The sequence below is a fragment of the Equus quagga genome, chromosome 15 (assembly GCF_021613505.1).
Source record: "Equus quagga isolate Etosha38 chromosome 15, UCLA_HA_Equagga_1.0, whole genome shotgun sequence".
In the NCBI taxonomy this organism is placed as follows: Eukaryota; Metazoa; Chordata; class Mammalia; order Perissodactyla; family Equidae; genus Equus; species Equus quagga.
In genome coordinates, this window is record NC_060281.1 from 85,648,596 (window position 1) to 85,666,041 (window position 17,446).

The 17,446-nt window shown below is 43.8% G+C and overlaps 1 protein-coding gene across 1 annotated transcript in view; it reads left to right on the plus strand.

The window, feature by feature from the left end:
- The first annotated feature begins 338 nt into the window (after positions 1-338).
- The window catches only part of ZNRF3 (zinc and ring finger 3), a 61,468-nt gene continuing 44,360 nt past the window's right edge, over positions 339-17,446 (plus strand). Inside the window, exon 1 of the mRNA XM_046640808.1 lies at positions 339-464. Within this exon, the coding sequence (XP_046496764.1) occupies positions 339-464 (126 nt within the window). The remainder of the gene's footprint in view (positions 465-17,446) is intronic.

The window sequence follows — 17,446 nt, forward strand, 5'->3', positions numbered from 1 at the left end:
GTATTTATTTCCTAGCAATTTAGGTTGGTATTTACATGGCAGTTATGCTATTTTTCTTTCCCTGCATCCCATCGGTTGGTGTCTACCTTGGGTGACCACTATTTACAAAGCTAGTGAAAAAGCATCCATAAAACACATTTATAGTAGCTTTGTTGTTTTCTCTCCAGTGTTCAGTTCACTGTCCTGAAATAGGATTCCCCATGGGTTGAAAAATGTCTCCCTCCCATATAACTTAGTTTTGAGGTTACTTTTGACTGTTGAGCGTCAGAAATTCACAGTGTGAGTCAAGCAGATCTGCAACCTGCGTATTAAAGTTTTCTTTCCGTTTTGTTTCCTAGATGCACCCACTGGGCCTGTGTAATAACAATGACGAAGAGGACTTGTATGAATATGGCTGGGTAGGAGTGGTGAAGCTGGAACAGCCAGAGTTGGACCCGAAACCATGCCTCACTGTCCTGGGCAAGGTAAGCACCGGGCCCTCCGAATTGTTCTGATTCCGATGCGTGTTCTCCACTCACCCATTTCCTCAGTTTTCACATCGTTGGTTACAGGGAACAGCCATGTGGGTGCAGCACTCTTTCCTAGCTGAAGTGATGTGGGTTGAGGACCAAGACGTGTCTTGTAGCAGCCCATTGTGGTGCTTACAAGCTTGGACTGTGATGGAGACTGCCAACCTCAGAGTCGACTCCATCTCTGGTCCACTGTGTGGCCATGGGCAAGTTATTTCTCCTGAAGGAATCTCACTTTCTTGTCTGAGAAATGGGTTGATAATAGAGAGTCACAATACCTTATCTTACACCCTCGGGGCCAGATGTTTCAGAATTCTGAGATTTGAGGAGTTTGGAAAGGTATTAAGGTACACACATTTTACATTAAGTAACCCCCGGGAGATCTGGGGCAGCACTCAATAATCAAACACATTCATATCTGTGTAGCAAACTATGTAGATATTCACATTAAGTGGGATAACTAAGGGCCGGCCCAGTGGTGCAGCGGTTAAGATCGCACGTTCCACTTCTGGGCGGCCCGGGATTCGCTGGTTCGGATCCCGGGTGCAGACATGGCACCACTTAGCAAAACCCATGCTGTGGGATGTGTCCCACATATAAAGTAGAGGAAAATGGGCTTGGATGTTAGCTCAGGGCCAGTCTTCCTCAGCAAAAAGAGGAGGATTGGCAGTAGTTAGCTCAGGGCTAATCTTCCTAAAAAAAAAAAAGAAAAGAAAAGAATAGTGGGTTAACTAAAATCTAAATACCTTCATGTTAGTTCAGGTCAGCTTTGCCTCCAGATGAGTTCAGGTCCATTAAGTTTTGCTGCCAAGTAAGTTATGGAAAAAGTTTTGGGTTTTAGAGCTTTTTTGGTTTCAGAATGGCAGACAGCAATTATGGTCCTGTATTAGAACTTACCTCATGGGATGGTTAGGAGATGAGATGAGATGCAACCGTGTAGCACAGAGTAAGCTCTCAAAAAATGTTTGCTGCCATTGGCTGCTGTCATCCCATTTAAAAGTACTAAAAAAGACTTTGTTTAGCCAAGAGGGTCAGCATTGCCTCTGACTGCAGCATAAGATAGAAATAAATTTATTTTGGAAAGCCATCTGTCAATGATCCTAAAATATAACAGGTAACAGCCTCTTTTAAACTGGATCATTTTGTTATAGGGAAAGGTTTGGAGAAGGTTATTAGAATTTTGGTTGGAGGAAAGGTGGTATCTCCTAAGGATAGTGTTATTGTCTGAATGTTTTTTATATTCTCAGAAGCTACTGTTCTAGATACTTTGGGGAGACAGCTGGGGGGAAAACAGTCTTGGTTCCTGACCTCTCATGGGATATTGGGAGATGCAGGCCAGAGAAGAGGTGGTTCTGATGCAGGCTGCTGGTGAAGGAGCCTTTCCCAGATTTGAAAATAGCCCAGCAGTGTCTCCTGAAAGACTTGTGGCCCAGGAGACCCTCATGGGTCTAATCTGTTTGTGATTTTTGTGTCCCACTTGTCTTCTGAGTATCTTCTGAGACTTGTCGAGTTCTCTTGCTCTTTGATGGGGGGAAAAAAAAACCCCACTGGAGTTATTACCTGTTTGGTTCACAGTTCATGAAGTTGAATCAAGATGTTTTAGGTGGCCCAGGCCCTGATACTTCATCGTTTAAATGGTTGGCCAGAGCTGCTTTATGATGCTAGGAAAGCGGCGACCCCCTTGAGAATATTTTAGTGTTTTCATAGGAGAAATGCCAGCTACATCCAAAGGTTGGGAACAGTGCTTTCCTTGTAGATATTATGTTCCTAATATAATATTTTCTCCTGGACTTAAGCTGCTGCTATGCAGGGCTCAGCAGTTTGGCTAAGTTTGTTTTGCCCCAGTCTGGTGGGGCTCTGCCTTTGCATCTGTTGTGTCTATAAATGGGTTGCAACAGGGCTCCCCGGGATACCCTGTTGTTCTCCCATGGTTTGGTGGTGTTGAAGTCACTCAGAAAACCCAATTGTTTCCTCCACCACCTGGAACAACCCAATAGTGGTTTTACTTGAAGAGCTTTGTATGGTTTGGCCTGTTGGCCTGTGAAGCCATGGGGAATAAAAACCCTAGACATATATTGAATCATTAAGTAGTTCTTGGGTTTATTCGTTCACCAAATATTTATTGAATGCAGGGGCCCAGAAGCTAAGCATGTGGTTCTACCTGCTTGCAAGCAACAGACCCCCCATGTTTCTGTTTGGAAAGGCTGTGTGGCGGCCTGGCAGTATTTACACGTGGTTAGTTACTGAAATTTGGCTTAACACCTGAATAAAATCATTAGCAAAAATGCTTGGGCCAGACAAATCAAGACAGTTTCACGTTTGTTTAAAACCTTGGTTGGTACAGGAGGTGCAATGAGTCAGGCCTGCCTCTCTCTCCCTGCCTCCCTCCCCCCTCCTTTCTCGATACCTCTCTCTTTCTCTCTCATCTTCTTAAAGTGTAGTTCTCAGCTTCAATTTTATTAACTTTGCTAACTGTATTTTCTTTTTTTCTGAGCCCACAAGGGTAGTAGCAAGAGACTAGGGTAAAGAAAACAAAGTGATGCTCACTGGCAGCCCGATCTGCAGACAGCCTGGTTTTCTCTCTTTGCTCTTAGGGGCTGTGGCAAGAAGGAGGCGGACAGTGGAGAGAGGCACGAAAGAAAGAAACTACAGCCAAGTCAACATCGAGGTGGGGGGAGGGACTCCTCTATATAGATGTTGAAACTTGTTCAAAATCATAGAAGGGAGGACTCTGTCAGGCCTTTGGAAAAGCCTGTGGGAGCACAGGGGAGGGCCAGACACAGACCCCTCTCCCTCCCCCGTCACCCACCCACCCACAGAAAGTGCCAGGGGGGTGAAACTTCGAAACAAGAGAGGAATGTCCTAAATTAAAAAAACATAAATGCCTCTCCAGGAGTTCAAATAAAGTTTCATTTTAAAAGCAAAAGACATAAACTCATCACCCTGGTTTATTACTGAGTGCTTTTGAACTCCTCAGAAAGGAACACTATAAACTCAGGGGAGAAAAATGATTTATGATCCCCTCCTTATAATCTTTTTGATTCTGTGGGAGGCAGGGCAGACAGTAGGATCAGCTAGGGAGGCAGAGTTGGGGTGAGGGTGAGCCCCCCCAGGGATATGGCAGGCCAGGGCACCAGGCCAGGCCCTGCCTCACACCAGGCCCGGGGCAAATCTCAGCTTTCTGGGCCTCTCTTTTTCACTTCATGTGAAGAGGTGGATCTGGGCTCCTTGCTCTTCTAAGATTTTGAGCTTCTGTATCATATTTAAAATCTCCCCTTGATATTCTAGTTTGGGGAGATTCTAGTTGTAGCATTGAAAGATGGACTCTGTTACCTGTGACAGTCTAAGTCCTAGGAAATTAGAACAGACTAAAATTGACATTTCTGAGCAGCTTGCTTTTGAAAGTGTCTTAAACCCTCCCCAAAGTGCAGGAGTCTGTGTTTATGCCCCAGGCATTTTAACCCTTCAATTCAAACAACATTTATTAAGAATCTTAGGGGACTGGTAAGAATTTTGAAAGTTGACTTAATACCTTCAGTTCCTATGGCCCATCCACCTCGTGGAGAATCTCATGGCAGAGAACACACAAGATGTGCTGGAGTTTCTAACAAGCCCGTCTGGCTCACATTCCATAAATCTGCACGCCTACACCCCACATTGGAGTGGAGTCTTAGAGAGGGTTTTGAAAGACAAGATGATCAACAGGTTTGGACTTGGCTCTTTCTGGGACTTAGGAGGACCATCTGAGGAAGTTAATGAGAAGAAAAGGGGCCAGCCTGGTGGTGTAGCAGTTAAGTTTGAGCGCTCTACTTCAGTGGGCCAGGGTTCACTGGTTCGGATCCCGGGCATCGACCTACGTACCACTTACCAAGCCATACTGTGGCAAGCGTCCCACATATAAAGTGGAGGAAGATGGGCACGGATGTTAGCTCAGGGCCAATCATCCTCAGCAAAAACCAGGAGGATTGGTGGCAGATGTTAGCTCCGGGCTAATCCTCTTCAAAAAAGAAAAGACAAGGAAGGAAGGGAATTTCAGTTCAGAGAGATCCAGCTTTGGCTGAGTGACCTCAGAAAGGTCACTTCAGTGCTTGAGCCCTTATTCTCCTCATTGGACCTCATGCTGCCTTTGTCATTGTGGTGGGGGTTCTGTGAGATGTTTGTGGAGCACGTAACACAAAGCCTGGCTCATGGTAAATGTGCAGTGAGAGTGTAAAAGCAGCCATCATGTTTTGGGTGCTCGCCAAGCACTAAGAGCTTTATATGCAGCGTCTCTTTTCATCGTCAGACTAACTCTGAGATGGTGTCCAGATTTCCATTTTACAATGAGGAAATCAAGCATCAGAGACATTCTCTACGTAATCTAAGATGCACGGCTCCCAAGTGGCTGAACTGAGATCTCTGATAAAGACTGTTCTGCTCCCTCATCAGTGTTAGTTTCTTCTCCTTGCCTTCTTTTGCCTTCGCCAGTTTTCCTAGATAAAAACTGGATGCTACTCAGGCTTGGTTAGGACTGCTGGTTCCACTTAACAGAAACCCAACTCAAGCTCCATTGAGCAGAAAGGGGAACGTGTTCTGAGGATCTTGGGTGACATCAGGGATGCCATGATGAGAGTGCTGCTGCAGGGCTCAACGCCAGCCTCCCCTCCCCAGGTCTTCTCTTCTGTGCATTTTCTTTATTCCCCTCTCTCTCTTCACCTACTTGGTGGGAGACACAGCACCCCCAATATCCCTGGGCCTGACATTCTTGGTTTCAAGCCTAAAAGATTCCAGAAAAAGGAGTCCATCTTGAATCAGGTGTTCACCTGTAGGTTGGTCAGCTGTGGTCTGGAGCTGGAAACTCACCAGCATGTAGCTTCCTGCCCAGCCGTGTGTGGGGAGTGGAAGGAAGGTCTGCTGTCCAGCAGAAGCCTGGTGTGGGGGCAGCGCTCGGTTACTACGCCCTAAGCAGCCGCCTGCAGTCACCACGTCATGTATGCGATCCTAAGCTGGTGGGTGACACCCTCACTTTATCCCGAGCTGTCCAGAGAGGCTCTAGTTGGAAGGGGCTTCTCTGGCTCATGTGTACTATGAAGAGTCAGCTCCTCTTCTTGCCGTGAACTGAGGACCAGTCCCTGACCCAGACAGTCATTGTTGAGAGTGAGGAGAAGCGATTCCACGTGGCTAGAGGGGTCAGTGGGTTTTACAAAGAGGGGTTATATGAGATAGGGTGAGATGGAGGAATAATCTCCAGGAACAGGGCAGAAAGAAAGGGAGCAAGAAGTTCTTCAAGGGGCATTGCAAGTTGCTGAGGAAGGAAGAGGTTTTCAGATTAAGGAGTTTGGTCTTCATCCCCTAGGAAGCTGAGAGCTACTGAAGGTTTCTGACAAAAATTTGAGTGCCCTAGGATCCGGCTTTGGGAATGTTCGCTTGGCCGTGTTGTCTAGGCTGGTTGGAGAGGGGAGGATCAGGTTACTCTTTGCTGGTGGGTGTTTCCGGGCCCAGACAACAGTTCTTTTAAAGCTTTGATGAGGCTCAAGCCAGTGACATTGCCGATGACACCTCGTGTTGGCCTTTAGATTTCCCCAGTCTCTTCGTCTGCCCTTTTTCTGTTTTTATGTTTAGGCAAATGTGAGATGTAGAGGCAGCATGGCCAACAGCGTGGAAGGGTAGAAAACTGCTCTGCTGCGAGGCAGGAGAGCTGGCCTGTGATCTCAGCTCTTCTGATAAGCAGTGGGAAACCCAGGGATGAGGGGTTGATGGAGAATAAAACCCTTACATCCCCTCCACCAGCCCACGTCCAGCCCTCGGAGTGTCTTGGTAACTTCTTTGCAGAGAATCCTAGTAACCAAAGTGACTGGAAGACAGAAAACAGAGCCAGAGGAATTTTATTTTTTCAGAGTGGTTGGGGGAAGAGGGAGCATATAATGGTTAAGACTTCGGTTTAGACATCACACTAACCTTTTAAACCCCAGTTCCAACCATTTAATCTGTGTGCCCTGGGCCAGTCGCTTAACCCCTCTGCACGTTTCCACCTCCTGAGATGGGAACAGCATCCAAAGAAGATAGTGTGTGCCAAGTGTTGGTCATGGCACAACTGAAAGCAGTAAATAAAGTAGCAACTCTTATTGTCCATGTTCTCCTCCTTTCTGCCTCCCTCCCCTTTATCCTTCTGTTTATTTTAGCACTCAAAGTGCTGTTACCTAAGTAGTCAGATCCGTGGAGACAAAGTAGAAAGGTAGTTGCCAGGGCCAGGGGGAGGGAAATAGAGAGTTAGTGTTTAATGGGCACAAAGTTTCCATTGAGGAAGGTGAAAAAGTTCTGGAGATGGATGGTGGTGATGGTTGCACAACAGTGTGAATGTACTTAATGCCATTGAACCGAACACTTAAAAATGGTTAAAATGGGGGCTGGCCTGGTGGTGCAGCAGTTAAGTTCGTGCGTTCCACTTCTCGGTGGCCTGGGGTTCGCCGGTTCGGATCCTGGGTATGGACATGGCACCATTTGGCAAAAGCCATGCTGTGGTAGGCGTCCCAAGTATAAAGTGGAGGAAGATGGCTATGATGTTAGCTCAGGGCCAGTCTTCCTCAGCAAAAAGAGGAGGATTGGTAGTAGTTAGCTCAGGGCTAATCTTCCTCAAAAAAAAAAAAAAAAGGTTAAAATGGTAAATTTTATGTTATGTATATTTTCCTACAATAAAGAAAAAGTGGTATTACTTAAATCATTTTACAAAATATGGAATTTGATGACAGTAGGTATTAAAAAAATAATAATAAACATTTTTTTCGTAAAGTGATGGAGTGTAGTCCCAATAGAAATGATGACTACTTCTACTGAGTCTTGGTGGAAAGCAAACCCTTCGTCCTATAAGAGGTGTTATAGATGATCCGGGAGTGGTGAGGACAGAGACCAGATCCTCCTCTGCACATGAGTACCCCCTGGAAAATTTGTTACTTATCTTTCAAAGAACAACTCCCAAAATAAAGAATTTGGGTAAAGGAAAAACTTACTATTATTTGTATCCTCTTTTCATGGCACAGTGAAAAACAGGAAAATGCCACTAATTGCAGTCCAAAGATGTTTCAATTTCTTTACCAAATATTAACCAGAACCTCATATGTAACATAATGATAAGCAATGGTTGGCGCTTAAAGGAAGAAAAGGACCTGGGAATAATCCAGAAAGGGGACCATCGCCCCATCATGATGAATGGGTTTTGGTCTAATCTCTCTGAACTGGGGCTTGCTCTTCTGGGCATCGTCTCTCTGGTTTCTCTGGCCAAGGTCAAAGCTGGTAAAATCATGGCATAGGTATTAGTCTACAACAGGGGTTCTCAAAGTGTGGTCAGGGGACCCTTAGGGATCCTCAAGATCCTTCCCACGGAGACCCACAAGATCAGTTCCTTTCATAATAACGCTAAAATGTCTCTTGTCTGTTTCCCCCTCATTCTCACAAGTGTATGCTGGCATTTTCCAGAGGCATCATTTTGTGTGGTGACTTCTTTGCTGTGATGGCTAATGGAATAGGTGCTTATCTGTTCTGTGCTTTAACGATTTCTCAGTTTTGATTCCCAATATGGTGAATATCAATAGATAGAACCCACAGAAACAGAAGTTCTTTGAGGGTTCTTAATTTTTGGGAACGTAAAGGGAGACCAGAGATTTGAGTGCATCAGCCTAGCGCTGTGTCCCCACTGTAAGATCACCTCATAGAGCTTGGCTCAGGGAGAAATCCTGTGATAAAATTAGTGGAAATGAGTAGAAATGAGGGGACAATACAGGAAATAAAGGTGAACATGTTGTCATGAAGTTATTGTGTTCTGCAGTATTGGAGCCAAAAGAGTGTTGGTCCTGAAGTGTTAGTAATTTGACTAAAACCAATGGTTTGCTGTTTTCCACATTTAATAGCAAATAACCAAATGATTAATTTGAAGAATTTAGGTAAAAAACATCTTAATGGTTTTGAGGCTTGCATTGGGATATAACCCTCAGCCCTGCCCTTCTAGAACAGGGCTTAACTGGATGGGCCTTTCCTTGAGGCAGGAACGTGTGGGACTTGGGTAATGCTGCAGACTTGTTTAAGAGGCAGGTAGGTGTGGAGGGGGCGGGGGGTAATCCTTCAGCCTGCCATTCTCCTTTGGGTCTCTGGTCACAGATGTGTGTTTCCTGGGATACCTGAGTGCCCTGCTCTGTAGGGCAAGTCCAGCTTAGCACTTCTGAGTGTGAGAGTCCCAGCTCAAGAGGGATGATGGGGCTGAAATCCTGGGGCCTGGCTTGCTGTGGGGAATGGGAGACGGTAGCTGACTGCATGTAGCAGAGTCTCAGAGGCAGCCGCTCCACATCACAGGCGTTGGCTTCCTCCAGTCAGGGAAGTGAATGTGGTATTTGCCACACACCTGAGCACAGGGTACTGTGATTAGAACTCATCGCTGTGGTATTCTTAGGAGCACCCTGTGCTTGGGACACTTAACTATGTCAGACCTTCCCAGGGCATGTTATCTTACTGTAGTGGTTCTCAGCCGGGGGTATTTTGTCCTCCCCCCGTGCACCTCCCCCCTGGGGAAGTGGGTGGGGGTGGTACTCCTGGCATCTAGTGGGTAGAGGTCAGGGATACTGCTCAACATCCTGCAGTGCACACAGGACAGCCCCCCACAACGAAGAGTGATCTGGCCCCAAATGTCAATAGTGTCGCGATTGAGAAACCCTGTCTTACCATGACATGCAAGTTTTCTCTCCCTAAGAAGACCTTAAGTTCTACTTCTTCCTCCTTCAATCCCTTCTCTGCCCCACTGCCCTGCAGTATAATGACAGGTTCATGGTGGTCTTTGTGGTATGTTCTGTTGAAGTGCGTGATCAGCATTAGAGCACGTTCGTGTTTCCATGTGAGGAGTACAGAGAGCCCAGATCTTGAAGCCATATGGCCTGGGTGCAAAGGATAATCCTACTCTGGGAGTAGCTGGGTAACTTGGGGCTAGTTAGCTTCTCTTTGCCTCCACTTCTCCATATCCCCCTCTGTAAATATAGTTGTGATGATTAAAAAAAATAGTGTACATCAAGTTCTTGGAATGTGTGAATACTCAACAAATATCAGTTCCCTCTTTTTTCTAAACATTCTCCTACCAAGCAGATGGAAGCCGTTTTTGTAAGGTGAGCTGAGGTGGGTTTCTTGTTGGAGAGGAAGTTTGGAAGGCTCTGCAGATTTATTTTAAGGAGCACTTGGGTAAATACCTCCCATATTTAGTTAAAAAGGAAAGCAAGAAAGGAACTTAGTGAAAGAAATCAGATCAGGAGGAAAAGATTGGCATGATATAAATGGAAAAAGGAAAAACTTGGGGAATACCACTTTTCTTCTAAGGTCATGTGTGTAATTTGAAAGTCACAGACTTTTAATTTGGTACTTTTCTTCCACACCTATATCTTCCAGGAACCTCTTGGTTAAAAGTCTATATTAAGCACAATACTTTTTTTTTTATTTTGCTAGATCCGAAACATTTTCAGCTATAAAAGGCTAACTGAAACCTTTAGTTGAAATCCACTGAGAGGCTTAAAGGAATTTTGAAGCTAGAGTGAGTGAATAGAACAAATAATGTGTCTGCCAACCTGAGGAGCACAGGCTGGTGAAGCTTGGCTCGCTACATTCCTTCTGGCCATGTCCTCTCCGATGGAACCAGGCTCTCAATAGAGCAAGGGCCACAAATGAGGCTGTCCTAGGAAACTAGGAATAGTGTGACAGGCCAGCAGAAAAGCCCATCAAAAAGAGCTAATGACCTGTTTACTTTTGAGAGGCCACTTTGCAGTATGAAAGAAGTTAGAACCTAACATGTTGTTATGGTAATGTGCATAGCACCAGTCTCAAGTCGGGTCACCCGAATGTCTCATACCTGGAGACAAGCCCCAAACCCCATCTGCTGTCTGTTCTCAGACAGAGGGGCCTAGCATATGCCTGGCTACATGCATAAATTAACCCAAATAAGCCACAGTGGGCTGTCACATCGAGTGCGGTTGTGGCCATGTTCATGGGTATTTCAGATTTGGGGGGGCTGTCCCGACAGTGATGGCGTGTTGTTGGTTTACTATCTGCCAAGCCCCTGGAAAATCTGCGCACCAGGTTTGACCATTGCCCGTTTCAGAGCACTTGAGTCGCACCTGTGCAGGACAGCGCCACACCCCCAGCCTGGGCAGGCATTCCCACTGGCTGCAGAAGCAGGAGCACTGGGGATGTTGGCGGGATCCTGTCTGCTAGCTAACCTTGGTCACAAGACCATTGCAGACTACAGACAAATGCAATTTCTTTTCTTTATTCTGTCTTTTCCTTTCCAAAATGCACCTTATTTTATTTGGTAAAAGGTACCTTTCTGCTTTGGTGATCTTGTTTTCCAAATCAAACATTGGGCTGTGTGTTCTAACTAATGCTTTTTATGCTCTGAGTTTGAGGCAGTTTAAACAATTCCTTTGGGACACTGAAGTACTTTAAATTCTGCATCCTTTTTGCTAGTTATGTAAATAATAAGAGTTTCAACACATTCCAGTTGTTCTAAGCACTACTGGATAAAATAAAATTCCAGTCAGCCTGAAGAACTTGGGCTAATTCTTGGGATGCATAAAGGCACTGGCCTTCACTATTACACATTAACCTACTGCTGATAGTTTCAAAATGTATCAACTCTTAAATGGACCTCAGAGAAAAGAATGTGGAATATGCAAGGAACTTTTGTTACCTTGGCTTGGTTTTCAGAAATCAAATTTTAAAGTGTTTAGCTTCAAAAGCTTTCTCTTTCATCTATTTATAAACATAGTAGGTTGGCTTTTTCAAATGTTATTTATAGTGTTTTTCCTTTTTTTAATGTTTCAGTTGATAGAATCTTAACATTTTTCATAAGCCTTAATTTTAAAGATATACTCAAAATTTATAGCATTAACTCATTTTACTATTTTTGTAACAAAAACTTTCTGGTCTCTTTGTTTTCTTTTTTGAAGTGTGTAAGCAGTATAATAATTTTTACCACCATTCTTATATTCCTTGTGCCAAGAATAGAGCTTAGTACATATAGCAGGCACTCAGTAAATATTTGTTGCATGAAACAATTAATTGTGGAGAATTTGAAAATAGAAGGGAAAAAGACACCTTTAATTCTACTCTCTTAACACAAGTCCTATCGATTTTGGTTTATTCTCTTCCAGTCTTCTTCCCTGAGCCTGGTTTCTAATGTAATTATTATGAGCTATAAACATCTATTCTGCCTTTTCAAAGTTAGTAATATATCCTAGTCATTTTACCAATTTGCTATTATTTTCATAATCTGTAATTTTAATGTCTTCATAACATGACAGTAGAATATACCAGGATTTAGTTGACCGTTCCTCAGAGTTCAATAATTAGATTGCTTCTGTTTTATTTTTAATCCTTACAAATAAACCAAACTGACATCTTTTTTTATGTAGGGTCGGCTTTTTGGGTGTTTTTCTCTTTGACTTATTCCCATATGGTAATATTCCAGGAGGAGATTGTAGATCAAAGGATATGAACTTTTTCTAATGACTGTTGACGCAAACAATTACAGATTACTTTCTAGGCAAGTTCCCTCAGTTTACCCTGCCACTAATGAAGTAAAAATGAACCATTTTTCACAGATACAATGATGCTAACATTGACCATTATCGTTATTATGTTTCTTTTACTAATATGAAAGGTAAAAATAGTATTTGATTGTTTTCATTTGCATTTCTTTGAATATTAAACTCTAAGCACTTTTCCAACTACTAGTTAAATTTCATCTCTTGGAATTGTCTATTCTGGTCCCTTGCTCATATATGGGTGGCTCTTACTGTAGATTTTTTTACAGTAATGTATTAAATCCTTGTCACTTGGAATCTTTTTTAACTGGCCCTTTTATTTACTTACTTTTGTTTGTTTGTTTAGCTTTTTTGGCATGGAGAAGTTTAAAATTTTTACTTGTCATCATTACTTCTTGATTTTTTCTATTGCTTCTAAACTTAATTTTATTCCCTCCAAGCTTAGAGTCGTTTTTTCCTTTTCTACTTTTTCTTTAATCACTGTTATTCTTTTAATATATTATATCTTTAAATCACTCAAAATTTATTTTGGTATGTAGTATCAGGGAGTGGCTGAGTAGAGTCTCTCTCAGAGTTCTCCCAACACCTTTCAAGTCATTTCCGTCATTTTACATAGCTTCCTCCTTTTAAAAAATAATATATTGCATTCTACTGAATTCTATAGTAGGATCAGATCCTGCATTATCTCCTGTCAAATAATTTCTGTATCCCTTTGTGGCCCAGTACCACACTGTTTTAATTTTTGTTGTTTTAAAAGGTATTTCCAGAGCTAAGTGAAATATGCTTGTGAACACATTTAAAAGAATTCATCGTAAATCGACAAAGCAAATGCCTGCTTGTGCTGTTCTCTAAACCAGGGAGTCCTAATTAATCCTCATCCTCTCCCATCCAGTGCATCGTATCCCTGCGCCAACTCTGTCAGCATGGGCAATTGCTGTCAGAGTCTGCGTCCATTATCATAATTGCCATATTCAAGTTTCACTCCATTCCAGCATGCACACGTAATTTTTGTTAGGAAATGTATACTGGTTGGTTAAAACCAACTACAAAACTGATTTCAACTTCAGGTTGCCTAAGATCGTTTCACCACCAAAACTTACCTACCCATTTCTCTTGTGGAAACGTGCTTTTAGATAGTTGGACTCCGTACAGAAACAGAACAGAAGTGATGGATCAGATTGTTCCCACACGAAGGCTTATTCGTTTTTTGAAGTGTACGGTGGTTTTTAGTGTGTTCATAGAATTGTACCGTCATCACCACGATCATTTTAGTGTTTTAATATTCTTTATGTATTATAGATACAAGTCCCTTATCAGAAAAATGGACATTTTCATCACACCCTTACCCTTCACCAGTCATCTCCTCTTCGTCCTGGACACTTCATATAATTGGAGTCATACAGTATGTGGTCTTTTGTATCTGGTTTCTTTTGCTTAGCATGATGTTTTCAAGGTTCATCCACGTTGCAGCATGTGTCAGTCCTTCATTTCTTTTTATTGCCGAATAATATGCTATTGTATGTTGTTTGTTGCTTGTTTGTTTATTTATCAGTTGATTGACATTTAGATTGTTTCCACTTTTTAGTTATTAAGAATAATGTTCCCGTGAACATTTGTGTACAAGATTTTGTATGGATATAGGTTTTCATTTCTCTTGGGTAAATAACTAAGAGTAGAATTGCTGGGTCATATGGTAACTCTATGTTTAACCTTTTGAGGAACTGCCAGACTGTTTTCCAAAGTGGCCACACATTTGACATTACCATCAGCAGTGTATGATTTCTCCACATCCTAACCAACACTTGTCATTATCTGTCTTTAGAGCCATCGTAGTGGGTATAAACTGGTATCTCATTGTGGTTTTGATTTGCCTTTCCCTGATGGCTAATGATGTTGAGCATCTTTTCATGTGCTTGTTGAAAGTTTATATGTCTTCTTTGGAGAAATATCTATTCAGATCCTTTGCCCATTTTTGAATTGGTAATTTATCTTTTTTGGGGGGGGAGGTAGAGTAAGGAAGATTGTCCCTGAGCTAACATCTGTTGCCAATCTTCCTCTTTTTTGCTTGAGGAAGATTGTCCCTAATTAACACATCTGTGCTAATTTTCCTCTACTTTGTATGTGGGACACCAGCACCCCATGGCTTGATGAGGGATGTGTAGGTCCATACCAATGATCTGAACCTGTGAACCCTGGGCCACCAAAGCGGAGCGTGTGGACTTAACCACTATGCCCCTGGGTCAGCCCCTGTAATTTATCTTTTTATTATTGAGTTGTAAGAGTTCTTTATACATCCTAGATACATGTCCCTCAACAGGTATATGATTTGCAAATGTTTCCTCCCGTTCTGTGTGTTTTCTTTTCACTTTCTTGATGGTGTCCTTTGCAGCACAAAAGGTTTTTTTTAAAGATTTTATTTTTCCTTTTTCTCCCAAAGCCCCCCGGTACATAGTTGTGTATTTTTAGTTGTGGGTCCGTGTAATTGTGGCCTGTGGGATGCCGCCTCAGCATGGCTTGATGAGCAGTGCCATGTCCTTGCCCAGGATTCGAACCGGCGAAACCCTGGGCCGCTGAAGCAGAGTGTGTGAACTTAACCGCTTGGCCACAGGGCCGGCTCCCAGCACAAAAGTTTTAAATTTTGACGAAGTCCAGTTGATCTATTGTTTCTTTGGTTTCTTATGCTTTTGGTGTCATAGCTAAGAAACCATTGGAAGGCTCTTCTTTCACTGAGAGCTGCTAGTTGTCCTTACTGTGGTATTTCACACGGTCATATACTTAAGGCCCTTCTGGGATTTGTAATAAAGAATTTACTCTCTTTCCCTCCAGAAGCTTAAAGTTAACAGAGGGCCAGGGAGCATTAGTCTCTATTGCTCGTTCCTGCCTTGACTTGCCTTCCCAGATCCCTTGATTTCACCTGGGACATCTGAGCCACAGCAGTCTCCACACGTCCTGTGGCAGGAGGACATCACAAGACGTGCCAGCGGTCAGGACTCCTTCAGTTCCAGCTCAGTAGCTCAATGGCTGGGTTAAAAATATGGAAAGACAGCAGAACTACTGCCCAGCCTCCTCCTTTTTTTAGTTAATGATGGTTCTGAGAGAGACTGGCCTGCCACTTCCTAGAATCCCAGCAAATGCCCATGAATGTGGATGCTCCTTCTGACCAGCTTTAGGGACCTGATGCTTATGGGCTTAAGGTTACATCCTGTCAGGTCTAAATAGGGAAGACAAGACAGTCTATCAAAGGAAAGGGGAGAGAGGTGCCGTTTTTGAAATGCTACAGGAAGGATGTAGGAGAGTGACAGCTGTCAGTCAGGCTCCCACCTCTGCTATGCTTTTACTATGTTTGAAAAGATAACAGCGCAAAGGACCCATTTTAAAATATTCAAAATCTGGAAAATGTTTCCAACATAATTTGTCTCTTAAAGGTTTGCCGATGAGCTCCAGATTGAAAATAATTCTCCTAACTGATGCCCAGGCCCTTGTTCTCAGAAGGGGGCGTAGGTGTCTTTGGGGGTGAGGGTCATTGATTAGGATGCTGTGCTCCTAAGAAAAGCACCAACAGGCAGTGCAGGGACCTTCCATCGAGTTCTACCCATAAACCACAGCCTGTCTGGAAGGTCTGACTTTAGGGCACTCAGCCTTGGCAAGTGTGTGTTTCACCAAGCGCCTGGCGGAAACTGGAGCTGACAGACAGGCACACGCGGCCAGGGAGACGATTGTGCAGTGGCTTCACACTTACTAGACCCAAGACTGTTTTCCCGAGTTGTTTTTCATGATGCCAGAAGCACAGAGAAGAGAAAATAATTTTGTTTTGTTTTGTTTTAAACATTGGCGCTGAGCTACCATCTGTTGCCAATCTTTTTTTCCTTCTTCTTCTCCCCAAATCTCCCCAGTACATAGTTGTATATTCTAGTTGTAGGTCCTTCTAGTTCTGCTGTGTGGGACGCCACCTCCGCATGGCCTGATGAGCGGTGCTACGTCTGCACACAGGATCTGAACCGGCGAAACCCAGGGCTGCCAAAGCAGAGCACGCGAACTTAACCCCTCTGCCACAGGGCCAGCCCCGAAAAGAAGTTCTTTTGCAGTTATTTCTGGGTCACTTATATCTGAAATTCATCTAAACTGCAAATACTGTTTGTTGTTTAAGCACCCCATTTTTCCTGTGATACCGTCTTCAGTCCTTTTGCTGATATGATAGTGCAGTTGGCTTTTATATCATGATTTTGCTAAAAAATAAATAAACAAATGCAGTTGGCTGCCACACAGAATTTTTACTTGGCCTGGAAATGGATTGTTCCTTAAAGGTCAAAATAGAATCAGTTTGTTTTGTTTGCAAAAGGATTACATGTAGAATGGCTTTCAACTATCCACACTGCCCTGCAACCCTCTCCCCCAAAAAAGGGACCAATGCAGTATACACACACCCGTCTCCTAAGAAGCGGTTGTATTATATAAAGCTGTATCTCGTACGAGGCTCCCACCCTGTTTATCCCTCTGTGCTGTTGTCTTCTTTGCTTAGGTCAGGCTCCCCTCTATGAATAAGAGAAAATAAGAAAATTGCCTGTTTTAGGCAGTGCAGGTGTGTTTCAGAGATTTAGAGTTAAGAAGTCAAGTAAATATTTTGGCAGCCCAACAAAGGTAAGAAAGGGAGAACGCACCTAATGGGCTTCTCAAATTACAGGCCTGTCCAAACACTGCCCTCCTCAAGAGACGCTGGTCAGGGCCGAAGCCTGCCCTGCTGGGCGGTGGCAGCGAGGCCTGGCTGAGAAGTGGGCTCGCTTTTCTCACTGGTCCTGGCCCTGTGCCCTATCGGATGGACACTGTTGGACTTTGATTCAGTCCCACTCGAGAGAGAAGATACTCATCAGTAAGTGGGAGATCTTTCCTCCTTAACAGATTCTAATCATGTCGCTTCCTCTTCCTTGCTGAAAAAATCCCAGCTAGCTTTTTCTCCCTCTTTTAAATTGGAGACTTGAAGAAACAGGGCACAGTGTCTCAGATAACTTTTTCAGTGTAACTTCATCCATCTCGAGGGTTGGGAGGTGGACAGCTGTGAAAGAGGACCCGGAAGCAGCATGTCGCAGGGCCACTAATCTTTTGGGCTCAGGATCTGGGCATCCGAGTGCAGCCCAGTCTCGGTGACTTCTCTCCGTTGCCTGGTTTAAGAACAGAGACGTCCCAGAGGGAGGGAGCTCTGACCTGCTAGTGGCGTGTCTCTGTTCAAGCTGTGCTTTGTGTCTCTTCTAACAGAAAGGCAGACATAAAAGCTGCCTCTCTTCCTTGCCCTCCCCCAGTGGATCACCTTGGCAGGGCCTCATCCAAGGAGGACAAGCTGGCGGGCAGGGAGGAGGGAGGAGGGTGGCGGCTGCACTGGCGGCTCCTTTGATC